Genomic DNA, 16,548 nt, shown 5'->3' on the forward strand with positions numbered 1-16,548 from the left:
ATTGATCATAGAATCAGAGAATCATCTAGGTTGGAAGGCACCTTCAAGATCATCTCGTCCAACCATCAACCTAACTCTCACAAAAATCACCACTAAACCACGTCCCCCAGCACCATGGCAACCCGTCTTTTGAACACCTCCAGGGGTGGGGACTCCACCACTGCCCTGGGCAGCCCATTCCAAGGCTTCATAACCCTTTCAGTGTAAACATTTTTCCTAATCTCCAGTCTGAACCTCCCCTGGTGCAACTTGAGGCCATTTCCTCTTGTCCCATGGTCTGTTCCTTGGGAGAAGAGACCGACCCCCCACTGGCTACACCCTCCTTTCAGGGAGTTGTAGAGAGCAAGAAGGTCTCCCCTCAGCCTCCTTTTCTCCAGGCTGATGATGATAAATAAAGAATCCCTCCCGAGCCTGCTCTCCTGGAGGTGAAGGGCTCCTGACTCTCAGCTGCTCTGCAGAGGGGGAGCAGAGCCAAGGGCTGGGACCCCTCTGGTTTCAGCTCCTGGGTACCTTCGTGAGATGTGGGGTGTCAGACCCCATCCTTCCTGAGGGGGACGGGGACCACGCAGCCCCTTCCCACGCCCCACACGGCATCCACACTTCCCCTGATGGCATCCAGTTGCAGTAAAGTGGGTTTTTTTTACCCCCATACACTAGAAATCCAGTGTTGTTTGTTTATAGCAAAGTGTACTTAGGAAAATGAGGTTCATTTATAATAATGCAGTATAAATAGATGAGCTTATGCAAAGCAGCTGAGGGCAGCTCTAATTACGATGCTGCTGTGTCCTGAACTGCGCTGTCCTTGTCGCGCTGCCGTGATTACCCCTTCTCTCCATTCCCAATTCTTTTGTTATTTTTGCAGATCTTACAGTGCAGCCCTCATTTTCCATAACCATACAAAGAAAAACACATTTTTCAATATTGTGGCTGCTCAGTTTTAAATATTCATAACCCGCTTTTAATAATTCACGATTGTGTCTTATTTTATCACCTAATTGTTCAAAAACTATAGGGAGCTTTCTGGAAAGCAGATCGGGCACGATAGTACTGTCGCCGTGCTAATTGCTTTGAAAATCTTTGGGGGGGTTTTATTGAACTTTTTTTTTTTTTTTTTTTCTTTCCGTTTTCTGCAGGATGTTAATGTCTGCTTTGTGGTCTCGGGGGTGCTTCACGTGTACCAGCAGAAGATAGACTCGGAGGAGGACACCTGCCTCTTCATCACCCACCCCGGGGAGCTCGTGGGGCAGCTCGCCGTCCTCACCGGGGAACCCCTCATCTTCACCATCAAGGCCAATCGAGACTGCAGCTTCCTCTCCATCTCCAAGTCCCACTTCTACGAGTGAGTTCTGCCCTGGAAACCAATAGTGATTTTGATTTATGTTTTATTATTTTATTTATTTTTATGGCCCTTTTGAACAAATGAGGAGCCCCGGATGTGTGTGTGATGTAGTACTGCTGCAATCTGTCCTGTAGCAAACCAGATAGCTTATGGGAGGGTTTTAAGTGCCCAGATGAGCTCTGACCCATCGATCAGATGGCTTTATCTCCAGCAAGAGGCAATGCACAGTCATATTAAATGGTGGTATCTTTGTTCCAGGTTTATAGAGCACTTAACCCAGTCAGGTGTGATTTATGACCCAAGACACATGCACTTCACAATCCAAATAAGAAAGTCTGGCCAGAGCCTGTGCTTTGCTGCTGTTTCTTTGCCAGGCCCTTTCTCTTAGATTCATTATTCCTTTTGGCTGGAGAACCCCCCCCCCAGTTCTGTTTCCAAACGCAGCCCAGGCTGGGGGATGTGCTGTGAATGATTGATCTGGGTATAACTACAGGTTTTCAAATAGAAAAGGTCAAAGGATAATGCCTGCAAGACGTTACTCCTTGTGAGGCAACGTTGCTTTCTGGACCTTGGAAGCAGCACATGACTCGTGACTTAATGCTTAAAGGGAGATATAGGTATTTCTTAATTAAAAAACACACCCCCAAATCCGATATGATGACTGTGGTTAGCTTTGTTTTCCAATATTAATGATTAATGCCTTTGATTTTTTTTTCCACAATCCTGTTGTTAAGACTTAGTTCACAAACGTAATTTGTGTCAAATACCTCTATTTTCTTTCCTAATCTCCTTTTTCAATTTTTGTTTGAATGTGCCATCAGTCCTGTGTTAGGTGTAGGACTTCCAGAGGTTGTGTTTTCCTGGCCACTGTTGTGTTGTACATTTCTGTGTACTTCTGACCTTCTAAATCTAACTGTTTGTATTCCTAATCAACTCCACCACAGAATCTTATTCTGTGATTTTTTTTTTTTCTTACTGTTTTTGTTTTTTCACCCCAGGCAGAAGGCTATGTGCTATAAAACTGAACTTGATGTTCTCAGCAGTGGGTTTGGGTGATTAGCTGGGTTTTTCCAAGTCCGTGCAGTGAATGTTAGCTCTCCGACCTAATTACTGATAAATGCTCCCCAGTTGTGCCATTCCATGCGGGATCAGACCTATTTCTTCTAAGTTCCTGCTTTTTCATTCTTTCTTCTTCTGCTGTTGTTTTTCTGCTTGTTTCTGACTTTAAGTTTCGTTATGTCATCTCAATTCGTCTCAACCCACCACTCAGATTCCACCTTTTCCTCCTCTTTTTTTTCACCTGTTTTGATATTCAGTCCTGGATTAACTCTCGTTTGCTTGAGCCCCTTTTCCTGAGTTTTCTCTCTGAAGAATTGAGTTTTCTCTTGTTTGTTCCAACTTACCTTTTCCTTCCAGTAATCGCTTCCCAGTCAGTGATCTCAAACCCATCCGTGTATCACCTCTTCGTCTTTGGGACCCTTCCAAATCTTTCTTTCTCTCCTTTATAAAAGTCTGCTGCCAGTTCTCTGCATTTTGTGAGCTGTGTGATCTTGCAGCATTCCATCTTCCCAATTTCTCCTTACACCCAAGCTTTGTATCACTTCTAGCTCTGGTTTCCCTATTTGAAAGTGTCATGGTAGGAAGTCTTTGAAAAGCACCAGCTTTCTTAAAGTTCGTTCATTTTTGCTTTGAACTGTATGAGAAAGAGAACACCCCAAAGGCTGTGCCACCACAGGGAGACCTGGACAGGCTGGAGAGTTGGGCAGAGAGGAACCTGAGGAAATTCAACAAGGGCAAGTGCAGGTGCTGCACCTGGGGAGGAATAACCCCCTGCACCAGGACAGGTTGGGGGTGACCTGCTGGAGAGCAGCTCTGAGAAAGACCTGGGAGTCCTGGTGGACAACAGGATGCCCATGAACCAGCAATGGGCCCTTGTGGCCAAGAAGGCCAAGGGCATCCTGGGGGGCATCAGGAAGAGTGTGGCCAGAAGGTGGAGGGAGGTCATCGTGCCCCTCTGCTCTGCCCTGGGGAGGCCCCAGCTGGAGCACTGGGACCAGTTCTGGGCTCCCCAGTTCAAGGAGGACAGGGAACTGCTGGAGAGGGTACAGCAGAGGCTACAGAGATGATGAGGGATCTAGAACATACATTTGACCACTTGAAATACAGTTGACAGTTGTCCTGTTGTCTAGAGACAGTCATTTGACCATTTGGGAGGGAATCTTTTAATTTGTTGTGCGTATGCTTCAGAAGTGCTCTTATTAAAGAATAATGCTGCAGAAGCACTTTTATTAAACCATTATGCAAGATATAGAGTAACTCTTCTAGCATTGATGAGGGGCCTAGAACATCTCTCTGATGAGGAAAGGCTGAGGGACTGGGGTCTGTTTAGTCTGGAGAAGAGAAGACTGAGGGGGGATCTGATCAACACCTATAAATACTTCAAGGGTGGGTGTCAGGAGGATGGGGCCAGGCTTTTTTCAGTGGTGCCCAGGGACAGGACAAGAGGGAATGGGCACAAACTGGAACATGGGAAGTTCATCTCAACGTAAGGAGGAACTTCTTTCCCATGAGGGTGGCAGAGCCCTGGCAGAGGCTGCCCAGGGAGGTGGTGGAATCTTCTTCTCTGGAGACATTCAAACCCACCTGGACATGTTCCTGTGGGACCTGCTCTGGGTGGCCCTGCTCTGGCAGGGGCTTGGACTGGATGATCTCTAGAGGTCCCTTCCAACCCCATAGCATTCTGTGAAAAACTTGTTGATAAAATTAGATGGGAGTTTTATGGTACGCTTTTTGTGCCCAATTCTGTGCTCAGACTCCTACAGCACCAGGCTTTCTCCTTCCCTGGGAATCTCCCAGGAATAATTTGGGGTTTTTAAATTTTTTTTTGGCTCTTATCTTACTGACCAGAAGAAATTTGATGAGAACCTCCATTATTCTCCAAACTTCCTTTCTTCCTTTCTTGTCAAACACATTACTCTTTTTCTTTGAGCTGCCCTGGAACATTGTATGTTTTTTTTTCCTCAATAATTAACGAGAGGGCGCAGCAGAAGGAACATGGTCAATAGCTGCTATTAGGCAGAGAGTGCAGTAATGGAAGTAGCCCAGGGTCTGGAATTGCACATTGGGTGTTGGACAACAAATTCAATCCTTTTCACTGAGACTTTGGGGCAGGAGCCTTTTACGTGATATCCCCATGACTAAATGACTGACTGTAGATGCAGAGCTTAAGTGTAGGGGTGGCACAAGCTGATTATGTAGTGTATACCTTAAATACCTTGCTGTTTGGCTGAGCTGATGTACCCACTGTGCAGTGCCTACGCGGCAGCTGCTGGTGTCTACTGCCCAACGGTGTAATCAAGTTGTCACAGGGCTCTGGAGGGGACATGTTCAGGTCCTGCAGTCCTGGGGATGCTCTCCTTCTCTGCTTCAGTACATTTCACAGTTTGGAGTCTTAGTGGTGTGCTCTTGCCAGAGAAGCAAGAAAGCTTTGATTTTTTTTTTTTCTTTTTTTCTTTTCTATTGCCAGCCAAGCTGAATGTCACATTGCACCCATGAGAATTTCTGATCAGTCCCAGGCTTTCACATACACTAGTTTTCCCTTTTCATCACTATATTTGCTGTGCTTTCTAATAAAAAACCCTCAGGATCCTTTCAGAAACAGGTTCCTGTAGGACAGAGCTTTGTTTTTTCATTTTCCAGTGCCAGGCGTATGCCAAGGAGAAGAGCAAAGATGAAAATGCCCGAGGGAGAGGAAGGAAACCTGGCTGATAATGGGGAGAAAACCTGTGCTTTTCTCTTCTTGTGCATAAGGGTGGGCTTTTACCTTCAATGCTCATGCTCTTGTCGAAGTTATAGAGCACTGAGGGAAATAATAGAGAGCTCCAGATGGAAGGAAAAGCAGCCTGTTAGTAGTTTACATTTTGAATGCATTAAGTATTAAGATACTTATCTTGATGGAGGAAAAGGAGTAAATGGCTTTTATTGATCCCAGCAGACAGCCTGTGTGGGAGGAGACTTTGAGGGCTAAATAAGCAAGTGGAGTAAAAACAGGGAGCCAAACCACCCAGGAGTTTTCAGGGGGTTGTTTAACTTTTGCACCAGCTGAGAAGGGGGATAGGGCTGGGTGTTGTGTGTGTGTTGGGAGTGGTGTTGTCTGGCTTTTAGTGCTTATCCTGGGCTGCCTCTTCCAGAGCCTTTGATCTTTTGCTCCAAGTTACATTAGTTTGGTAAAGTTTCCATAGATAACATTGTCTTCACATGCAATAGGGGCTTAGGGAAAGCAAAGTAAGTCTGTGGGTGTCTTGGGTAGGAGATGGGGGGCACAAAAACCTCCTGCTCTTCCCTAACCCTGTTCTGATGGTTGGATTTTAAACCGTGCTAAATGTGAGAGCTGGAGTTCAGTTTCATTTACCTAATTGCACACAAGAGTGCAGAGGGATGATGCGATCAGCTCCCTATGGAATAGGGATATACCCATACGAGTCTCTTCCATCTCAAATTCAGGGATTTCACCTGAAGAAACGATAAGCTTCATTATTGTGAAGGGAAGTAATTTGAGGCACTGGGTAAGGAGAGCAGATAAACACGAAAGCTCCAGGTGAGTGCCCTGTGAGCTGCCCCTGCCCCTGTCGCTGCTGGGGCTCTTGCTGCAGCTGCAGGATGAGCACTGTCATGATTTAGAAGCTTTGGGGACAGTTCATCCAGGCTTTTGGTATCATGTTCCAGGATTGTGGAGCTCTGCTCAGGCTTTCTCTGCTTTCTGCTGGGTTACAGTGTTCCACAAGGAGCCGTGTCTCAGTCGGGGAACCAAGACTGACAACGCTCCTTCTGTGCCTTTCTCTCCTCCTTTCTGTTTTTCAGGGTGTGAGGTTAGATACGAAGCTCACACAGAACCATTGGTGGGTTCGGGTTGGAAGGGACCTTAAAGATCATCAAGTCGGTGGGTTCGGGTTGGGAGGGACCTTAAAGATCATCGAGTTCCAACCCCCTGCCCTGGGCAGGGACACATGATTTGTGTTTAGCCTGAGTTTCCACATACATGGGGTCTCCTAAGTAGATCCTCCGATATCTTCACTGTAAAGGCAACACTGATGAGAAAAAACATACCAAGTATTTATTGTTTTCTCTTCTTTGTTTCTGCCCATGTGTGGTTTTGAGGGAGCTCCCCCATCTCCGTCTGCATCCACTTCACCTACTGGGTCTGCATACACTTACCTACTTCTTCCTGAATTGTGCTGCCTCTTGTCAAATAACTAGTTTTTCGTAGTTTGCCATCGATGACTCTTGATGCTGCGCAGGAACAGGAAAGATAGTGTGTCCCAACAGGTACCCTGTTTGGAGACACGTGTGATCGGTTCACTCCTGAGGAGCAGTGCTCTTGTAGGAGCTGGAGTGCTCGCAAGGTGACAGGATGCGCTGACCTTTTAGGCTAAAAAGAATAAGAAATAACACGTGAATGAGCTGTTATTAGGTGTCAGGTTTGCAGTTACCACTGAAAGAACGTTCTCAAAGCTTTTCAGTTTGGGAAAAGTATTGAATTCCACGGTATCTGTACTATTAAAGACTCTAAGCCTCTCTCAAAGGATTCAGTGTGAAGATCAGAAGCTTTATCAGGAGATGCTTCAGTTCTTTCTGGGCTTTGCAACAGAGAGAAGGGAACATTTGAAATACAGAGCTTATTTTGAAGAGTGTCAGGCTTCACACCTAACACCTGAAATAAAATCTAGGTGAAACCATGAGCACGTGTGTGAGAGTGAGGGGTGAGGAATGGCAGGGAGGGACAGTCTTCTGGACGGTACAAACAGATTCCTGAGTTTTAAGAGACCTGAGTTTAGGGGAGGATTGGAGGGTGGCTCATAAAGAAGAGCCACATGGCTCCCATCCACAAAATTGGGCCAGACAGCAGGACGAGCAGGCGGCTCAGTAGCCTAGTCCTACTGCTACTGGGACAGTGTCAGCTTTGAGTGATGTTTAATTTGGGCTGGGCTGGCCAGCCCCCTGCTCTGTCCAACCTTCTCTGATGCAGTGGGGTGTATGTGGGTCCGTACTGACTTCTGAGCTAGTGCCTGCCTGTGTAACTGTAACTTGAATAATGCTTTTTTTTTTCCCCTCTAGGATAATGCGGGAGCAGCCAAGCGTGGTTCTCGGCGTGGCCCACACTGTGGTGAAGAGGATGTCCCCGTTTGTTAGGCAAATGGACTTTGCCCTGGACTGGATGGAGGTTGAGGCTGGACGAGCTGTTTACAGGTGAGATGTGGAAAAAATTGTTTGTGGTCTGCTGAGCCCTGAACCTCTGCTTTTCCCCCTGCACTGGGCACTGGTGAGGCCCCACCTCCAGTGCTGTGTCCAGTTTTGGGTCCCTCACCACAAAAAAGACATTGAGGGGCTGGAGCGGGTCCAGAGAAGGACAATGGAGCTGGGGAGGGGTCTGGAGCACAAACCTTGTGAGGAGAGGCTGAGGGAGCTGGGAGTGTTCAGCCTGGAGAAAAGGAGGCTGACGGGAGACCTTCTCGCTCTCTCCAACTCCCTGAAAGGAGGGTGTAGCCAGGGGGGGTCGGTCTCTTCTCTCAAGGAACAGGCAATGGAACAAGAGGAAACGGCCACAAGTTGCACCAGGGGAGGTTCAGATTGGATATTAGGAAAATTTTTTCCATGGAAAGGGTTATGAAGCCTTGGAATGGGCTGCCCAGGGAAGGGGTTGAGGCCCCATCCCTGGAGGGATTTAAAAGATGGGTTGACATAGTGCTTAGAGACATGGGTCAGTGATGGTTTTTTATCAGAGTTGGGTTGATGGTTGGACTGGATGATCTGAAAGGTCCCTTCCAACCCAGACAATTCTATGATTCTATGAATATTTAAGTTTTTGAAGTTAAGAAGCCATACTCCCTTGTTGTTATATAGAATAAGAAACTCATAGGACCAAATTGATCAACCATTCCATCAAGTTTATCTGTTTGCCTATTTTGAGATTATTTTCTTCCTGCAGTTGATGTTGCTTCAGTCTCTTGTCACCAGGTGTTACTGAAACTCTTTCATACTGTTCCTCATCCATTATATTCTCTTGACAAGCTTTTAAAATGACATAATTAATTAAGACATAGACAGTGATATGTTCCGCTGGTAGTTTCTGCATTGTTAAGGGCACGAACGTCTATTGTTCAAAGAGTTTTTCAGCCTTTTTAAAATAAACATCAAAACCCATAGATGATTCAGTTAGGGTTATTCAATAGTAAATTGAAAATAGGAACTTGCACTTTGTGCTTAGGGGGCAAAAGTTATCCTTGGGAAAACTTAGATTTATAAATTTTTGTACTAGGGTGCTTTTGAGCGATGACATGGCTGCTGCAGTGGTGGGAGAATAAAGGTCTAATTTAGCACGTGTTCTATATAATTGTAATTTTAATTTTTATAACTATACCTGCAGCACTAATGTTAACGGAAGTTTTGGATTACTTTGTCCATCAAAGCAGTCATAGCTGTCAATATTTTGTTAAAATCTTTTGGAATTCCTTGCACTAGTTTTGACTCCACTACCAGAAGTGGTGTTTCATCCATGGTTTTCCAGGCTGTGCTGGAGATCTGCTGCCAGCAGCACTCCCAGTCCTGCAAACTCGATATGGCAGTCTTCTGGGCAGACTGAGGTGTGTGCACCCAAAGGAATCCAAATCCTGAGCCGCTTGGGAGTTTTTCTCTGTGAGCTGCAGAGTTTCTCTGTGCCTCCACAGTGACCTCGAGATGGCAATGAGCTCTGGCTGTCACCAGTCATGAGGCTGGTGTCTCCCCCAGAGGCCCCTCACATCCTGGTCATCTGCTTCCAGGGTGAACGCTCACCATGTGTGCAGAGCCTGTACATTTAAACCTTAAATGTATTTCCAAATCACCTTCTAACAGACACCTGTTCAGTTTCTTGTTTGCTTGTTGGGTTTAACTGTTGGTTAAACGTTTTCCTCTAATCATAGAATGGTTTGGGGTGGGTAAAAGAATAAAGTGGTGGAGAGAAAAGAATGGGAAAACCAGACAGTACTCGGCAGCTGACAGCATCAGTGAAGGTGCTCACAGGAAACTGAGGTTCAGATGGCTCAGATCAGTGACTTCAGCTGAGAACATCCTCAAGATGGGTTGGGAAATCAGGACATCGAGGTTCTAGTTTCAGCCTGACACGAGTTCAGCTCTGCAAAAGCAAACTCATTTCTCAGAGTGTCCTCTGTCTCCCTTTGCTGCTGGTGAATCATAGAATGGTTAGAGTTGGAAGAGACCTTAAAGCCCACCCAGTGCCACCCCCTGCCCTGGGCAGGGACACCTCCCACCAGCCCAGGTTGCTCCAAGCCCCCTCCAACCTGGCCTTGAACCCCTCCAGGGATGGGGCAGCCACAGCTTCTCTGGGCAACCTGGGCCAGGCTCTCACCACCCTCACAGCAAAGAATTCCTTAGATCTCATCTCAATCTCCCCTCTTTCAGTTTAAAACTGTTTCCCCTCCTCCTATGGGTCCCCTCCCTGATCCAGAGTCCCTCCCCAGCTTTCCTGGAGCCCCTTGAGGGACTGGAAGGCTGCTATAGGGGAAGCCAGGTAGGGGAAGATGATCAACTTCTTAGAAGGCTCTGGATGGATTTGCTGGTCCAAGATGCTTCACTGCCCCTTGTTATTGCTCGTTCTTTCCGCAGGCAGGGCGACAAGTCAGACTGCACCTACATCGTGCTGAACGGGCGGCTCCGCTCGGTCATTCGGATGGACAATGGGAAAAAGCACCTGACGGGTGAATATGGACGAGGAGACTTAATTGGAGTGGTAAGAGCCAGTTTCAAAAACTAATTGTTTGGCTGAGAAATTGGTATTGACTCCAGACCAACAAACCAAATCTTGCTCTGATCGATTATTAATCTTAGTTAAGGACTTTGACTAAATTGAAAAGACAAAAAGTTTTTTCTACCTGGAAACTTAATATAATAATACATGAAAGGAATTATTATATTTGGTTTAAAAAGAAAAGTAAATAAAAAGAAGTCACAACTGAACCAAAAAGCGCTGCACAACGCTCCCATGATATGGGCTGGTTTTTTTCACATTGAGAGGGGCACAGCCTGTCCGAATCGTTCAGGAATAATTGCAGGAATGTGTCCTAAATAATGATTGGAATAAATGTAGTGTCACAGAGCTTGGCTGGGACCCCTGGAAGCCCCAGTGCCCTCCAAGGGAGCAGAGGTGGCTCCAGAGCTGCGTCAGTTTGGTCAGGGAATGTCCAGTTATTAAAAGGTATTAAAGCAACTTGTGATTTCAGAATTGTAGTATTTATCCATGTTTATCCTCTCCCATGTTCATTTTTTGTTTCTCGAACTGAGTTGAACAACTGAAATGGGAGTCCTACATCATAAAATATGCATGGCTTGTTTGGGTTTTATATTTAAAATTAGAAGGTTTCTGAATTTCTGAGATTTTCTTCAGGCTGCCTTCTGCTTTCTGAGCTGAAAACGAAACATTTAATGTAGATCTGTCTATGGCCAGAATTTCTTTATTCTCTGAATAAAGAAAACATGAGAGAGTTGCTGTTAGTAGCGTGGGGAGAGAGTGTTCATAGAGATCAGGAGGAAGAGGAAGGGGGAGAGTGAGGCTGGTCTCCTTTGGAGAGCTGGTTCGAGATAGCAAAAGGTGATTATTTTTGAAAGTGGTATGACCCAGCAGTTGAGAGTTAATAAAAGATTCTCCTCTTTCCCTCGACCCCTGGCTGTGTGCGTAACGGAGGGCTCTCTCTGCAGCAGGAGTTCAGTGGGCAAGAGTTGGGTGTCCCCGATGGCAGGGGGTGACACACCGTGCTGTGAGGTGTCCGTGGACGAGCTCTCATGCTCAGTGTGAGACAGGAACCGACCTCACATCTGAGCTATTCTTCTTGAGAGAAGTAAAAAGCTTTCTTGTAAGGAGGGTGAAGTCTCTGGACATTTGTAATTTGCGTTCGTGGCTCACTTTCACTTGCTCAGTAACCTTAAAATAAATTGTATGTAATTTGAAGTGCCTGCAGTAGCCTATAAGAGGTAATTTTGGTGCCACCCCCAGCAGAAGACTGAGCCACGTTCATTGAGTTGGATGTGGGCAGTTTAAGGAGATGTTTCCGAGACTGGTGCTGTTTCTGGCTGAGGACCACACTTGGAGAATTGGGTCTCTTCTGCTGTTGGGCACACCATTAAATTCTTTTTTTTTTGTTTGTTTTTATTTTTTGGGCCAGCTCCTTAATGATAAAATGCCGTGGTTTGACAAAAAAGGTGTTACATGACTAATGGTGCTGGTGTGAGACCTTTCAGGATGTGAATAATGGTTTGTCAGGTTTGACACGTAGGAGCCTTTCCCTGCTCGTTTCCCTGCTCCCTCTCCAGCCATGGTCTGCGGCTCCACTGTCAAGCTCCTGGAGTTTTGCAGAGCTCCCAGGTTAAAACAACAGAGCTGTTCTCCTTTCTGAAAGCAGTTTTGAGCGACAGGGGAGTGCGGGGCCTAAGCCTGACCTCCTGTACGAGCACCACAGCAAGTTTACCTCGGGAGGAAGAACCCCAGGCACCAATAGAGGTTGGGGGTGGATCTCCTGGAAAGCCCTGCTGAGGAGAAGGATCTGGGGGTCCTGGTGGAGAGTAAACTCTCCATGGGCCAGCAATGTGCCCTTGTGGCCACGAGGCCAATGGGATCCTGGGCTGCGTAGGGCAGAGTGTGGCCAGGAGGTGGAGGGAGGTCATTCTCCCCCTCTGCTCTGCACTGGGGAGGCCACAACTGGAATCCTGCCTCCAGTGCTGGGCTCCCCAGTTCCAGAGAGACAGGGAACTGCTGGAGAGAGTCCAGCGTAGGGCACCAGAGATGATGGAGGGATTGGAGCATCTCCCTGCTGAGGAAAGGCTGAGAGAGCTGGGGCTCTTGAGCCTGGAGAAGAGAAGGCTGAGGGGAGACCTTCTTCATGCTTCCAAGTGTCTAAAGGGGGGGTTGAAGGAGGATGGAGCCGGACTCTTTCCAGTGGTTCCCAGGGACAGGACGAGGGGCAACGGGCACAAGCTGGACCATGGGAAGTTCCACTGCAATGTGAGGAAGAACTTGTTTGGGGTGAGGGTGGCAGAGCCCTGGCAGAGGCTGCCCAGGGAGGGTGTGGAGTCCCCTTCTCTGGAGATCTTGAAGCCCCACCTGGATGCTCCTGAGTGCTGTGCTCTGGGCAGCCCTGCTTTGGCAGGGGAGTTGGGCTGGATGGGCTCTAGAGGTCCCTTCCAACTCTGACAGTTCCCTGACTCCATGATTTGGGTGGACCGTTCCATGGTGGGTTGACCGTTATCTGTTGGGGATAGAGGTGGGTTGGATGGATGGACCGGGAGGTGTTTGTGGTGCCCTGTTTGCTGGTCAGTCCCTGGGCAGGGACACAGAAGTACCCCAATAGGTTATGTCTAAACTGTAAGTCGCTTTTCTGGATCCGTGTTGTGACATGAATCATTTTGAAGACTTTTGTGACTCCGTGGACGTCACCTGCTCCTTCCTTCCCCCAGCTCCCAGCCCCACTGACTCACGCTGCCGTTGGGTGAACGAATCCCGATGCTCTGGCTCCTGTTCGAAAACATGGGGGAGGATTTGTAAAGATTGCCAGGATTAATGGAGCCGTTCTTTGCAGAGGGCATTAGTAAAATGACATTTTTCCTTTTAAAAAGATTTGTTTATCCCCTTCTGCAGGATCTGTTATAAACCTTTAAAAGCCTGCTGTAAGATTGGGCTTTTTTCCCCCTGAAAGTAAAGTAATTGGAGGGTCCTAGGTGCTTGCAGGGGATGAAATTAGCAGTTGGTATTGGTAATTAGTATTTTGATCAACTGGTGGCGTGTTCCTCCCTGAAACCTCTCCAAGTCCCCCCCGTGTCATTCAGAACCGTGGGCACTAATGAGAGAGAAGAGTCTTGGGAGTGGATGTATTTTTGTTTGTTGCCTTTATTTCAGAACTTTAGAAACGCCGTGTGCCATATGCGTATGAGATGAGTATCTGCCGTTTCTGCTTTCAGAAGAAAAGCACTGAAAAACGAAAGATTTCAGACAAGATGCTAATTTTCAAGCGTGTGCGTGTGTTCCCAGGGCTGAACGCGTGGCTCCGACCGCTTTGTTCCTTACACTGACTCAATGGCATCTGTTTCTGAGGTCTGTCAGTTCAGGAGGAGAAGAACAGATTAGAAAGCAAGTTTTGCCTTCCCTGCGTAGTTCCTTGAAGAGCTGAGGATGGTTGTCCCAGGGGAAGGTGGTCCCTGCTCCCTGGGAGCCTTGTTGGAGGGACACAGCCAGCTCCTTGCTGCTGCTCACCCTGCCCCTGTGCAGCTCCACTTCCTGTGTCTGGGCAAAACTTGGTAGAAGACCTCCTGGGTAGTTTTTAAAGGACAATGATTAATCTCTTAGATAATTTGAAATAAACTTGACCACTTGAAATACAGTTGACAGATGTCCTGTTGTCTAGACCATTTGGGGGGGAATCATTAAATTCGTTGGTGCCTATGCTGCAGAAGTGCTCAGGGAAAAATGTTGGCATATTAATTTTGTTAAACCGTTATGTGAGATACAGAGTAACTCTTCTAGCATTGATGAGGGGACTAGAACATCTCTGATGAGGAGAGGCTGAGGGACTTAAGTCTGTTTAGTCTGAAGAAGAGAAGGCTGAGGGGGGATCTGATCAACGCCTATAAATACTTCAAGGGTGGGGGGCAGGAGGATGGGGCCAGGCTTATTTCAGTTGCGACCTGTGACAGGACAAGAGGAAATGGGCACAAACTTGAATATAAGAAGTTCCACCTAAACATGAGGAGGAAGTTCTTTGCTGTGAGGGTGGCAGAGCCCTGGCAGAGGCTGCCCAGGGAGGTGGTGGAGTCTCCTTCTCTGGAGACATTCGAGCCCCCCTGGAAAAGTTCCTGTGGGACCTGCTCTGCGTGGCCGTGCCCTCGCACGGGGTTGGACTGGATGATCTCCAGAGGTCCCTGCCAACCCCACAGCATTCTGTGATTCTACCGTGCCCAGGTGACCCCAGAGGAGGTGGTTGAGGCACCATCCCTGGAGGTATTCAGAAAATAGGTTGACATAGTGCTTAGAGACACAGTTTAGTGATTGGGGTTTTTTTTGGTTTTGTCACACTTAGGTTGATGGTTGGACTAGATGATAGTCATAGGGCTGGAGCCCCTCTGCTATGAAGACAGGCTGAGAGAGGTGGGGTTGCTCAGCCTGGAGAAGAGAAGGCTCCGGGGAGACCTTAGAGCGCCTTCCAATATCTGAAGGGAGCTCCAGGAGAGCTGGGGAGGGACTCTTTGTCAGGAAGTGCAGTGACAGGACAAGGGGGAATGGTTTTAATCTGGAAGAGGGGATATTTAGATTAGATACCAGGAAGACCTTCTTTGGTGTGAGGGTGGTGAGAGCCTGGCCCAGGTTGCCCAGAGAAGCTGTGGCTGCCCCATCCCTGGAGGGGTTCAAGGCCAGGTTGGAGGGGGCTTGAAGCAACCTGGTGTGGTGGGAGGTGTCCCTGCCCAGGGCAGGGGGGTTGGAACTCGATGATCTCTAAAGTCCCTTCCAACTCTAACCATTCTATGATCGAAAAGGTCCCTTCCAACCTAGACAATTTAATGATTCTATGGTTCTGTGAAATCAGGGAGCACAACTCCAGGCGTTTGCTGGGATGAGTGTTCTTTGAGTTTTACATTGTTGGAAGGACATAAGTGGGTGAGGAGAAGGGGAAAAAACCCAACAGAGCCATCCTGCAGCATAACCTCCTGCTGAATGAAAGTCATATTTATACACCTAGCTCTCTACAAATACCTGGACGTGATAGAACCTTCTATGTAATTAGCTTTTTATGCAAGTCAACACTTTGTCTTAATTGGGTTCCTGCTGAGTGACTGCAGTGTTGGTAAGACAACTAAATGCCAGGTGGCAGTAGGGGCCTCAGTGACCGCTGTTGAATTTAAAATATTTTTAAAAGCTGGGCTCTTAGGTAGTTTATAGTGGGACTTTCTGGTAGCCCTGTCTCATAAAACTGTCTGCAGTGTCTTTACCTGCAAACCATTGGATTTCAAAAACACCCTAAGTGGGAAAGTTACAGCAAAGTTAATTCAAGATCCTTTCTGTTCCTCTTTAACAACCAGAATGGCCCTCATTACTAATAATATTATATAATAATTATACCCAGTCATCTTTGGGTGACAAAATAGCAGAACACATGCAGAAAGAATCACAGAATGGTTTGGGTTAGAAGAGATCTTAAAGCTCACCCAGTGCCACCCCCTGCCCTGGGCAGGGACACCTCCCACCACACCAGGTTGCTCCAAGCCCCATCCAACCTGGCCTTGAACCCCTCCAGGGATGAGGCAGTTGGGCATAAACCACTTTATTTTAACGTGGGGCAGCACGAGTGATGAATTGCAGAGAAGAAACACTCAGCTGCTGGCAATGGCACGTATCAGTTCTGCTGTGGAAGAAATCATGCTTTACATTCTAGAAATAATTGCTCTTTTAAGTGTTTTTTAGATGTTAAGCGGTTCATCTGGTTAATACAGTTAACTGTGCGTGGCTTTTTTCTCTCAAAAGAGTTGAAAACCAAGAAGAATCTGTAAATGGCTTATGATTTCCTTAGGGATTTGGAGCATTGTCCTTTTGAAATGTAACACAAACTGTTAGAAATCTTTAATTGCTGAGTTATCCTCAAAGGGAACACACCAGCCTGGGGATTACACTTGTCAGGCGTTTGTTCTTTATCAGCATTAACGCGCTCACACGCCGCAGCCCTTTGACATTTCCAGAGCTGCTGAGTATCGTTGGACCCTCCACAACCGCACGGAAAATGGGCAAATTCTGCTCTGTTAAGGCTGCTTTACTTTGTCCTTTTTTATGTGTGTGGATGTTTCTTGCCAGTTAGTTGCATGTGATTTTTTTTTTTCAGGCTGCGAATTCTTCTGTTTCTAAAGCGTTAAGTCACTAAAAAAACCCGATTTCGGGTTAATTCAGGTTAGTGGCACCTCAGGCGCTCTCTCTGCTCAGCCTGTCTCTGTGGAAACCGGAGGCGGATGAGGTTCAAGAACCGAGCTGGAAGACATGGATCTGGAAGGAGGTGTTCTCTTTCCAGCTCTTCCACCCTCTCTCTGGGTAATACATTACTAAAAATTATTATTTGCCTACCAGGGTCTTAGGTGTGAAGTTGTATTTAAAAAAAACCAAAACAAACAAAAACCAGAATAAACCA

At 47.0% G+C, this 16,548-nt stretch overlaps 1 protein-coding gene across 2 annotated transcripts in view; it reads left to right on the forward strand.

The window, feature by feature from the left end:
- Window positions 1-16,548, forward strand: part of PNPLA7 (patatin like phospholipase domain containing 7) — a 151,455-nt gene that overhangs the window by 36,130 nt on the left and 98,777 nt on the right. For both annotated transcript variants that reach the window (XM_014952362.1, XM_014952363.1), the window contains 3 exons: window positions 1,134-1,339; window positions 7,454-7,585; window positions 10,001-10,124. In XM_014952362.1, the coding sequence (XP_014807848.1) occupies window positions 1,134-1,339; window positions 7,454-7,585; window positions 10,001-10,124 (462 nt within the window). The remainder of the gene's footprint in view (window positions 1-1,133; window positions 1,340-7,453; window positions 7,586-10,000; window positions 10,125-16,548) is intronic.

The sequence above is a fragment of the Calidris pugnax genome, unplaced genomic scaffold (genome assembly GCF_001431845.1).
Source record: "Calidris pugnax isolate Ruff unplaced genomic scaffold, ASM143184v1 scaffold135, whole genome shotgun sequence".
In the NCBI taxonomy this organism is placed as follows: domain Eukaryota; kingdom Metazoa; phylum Chordata; class Aves; order Charadriiformes; family Scolopacidae; genus Calidris; species Calidris pugnax.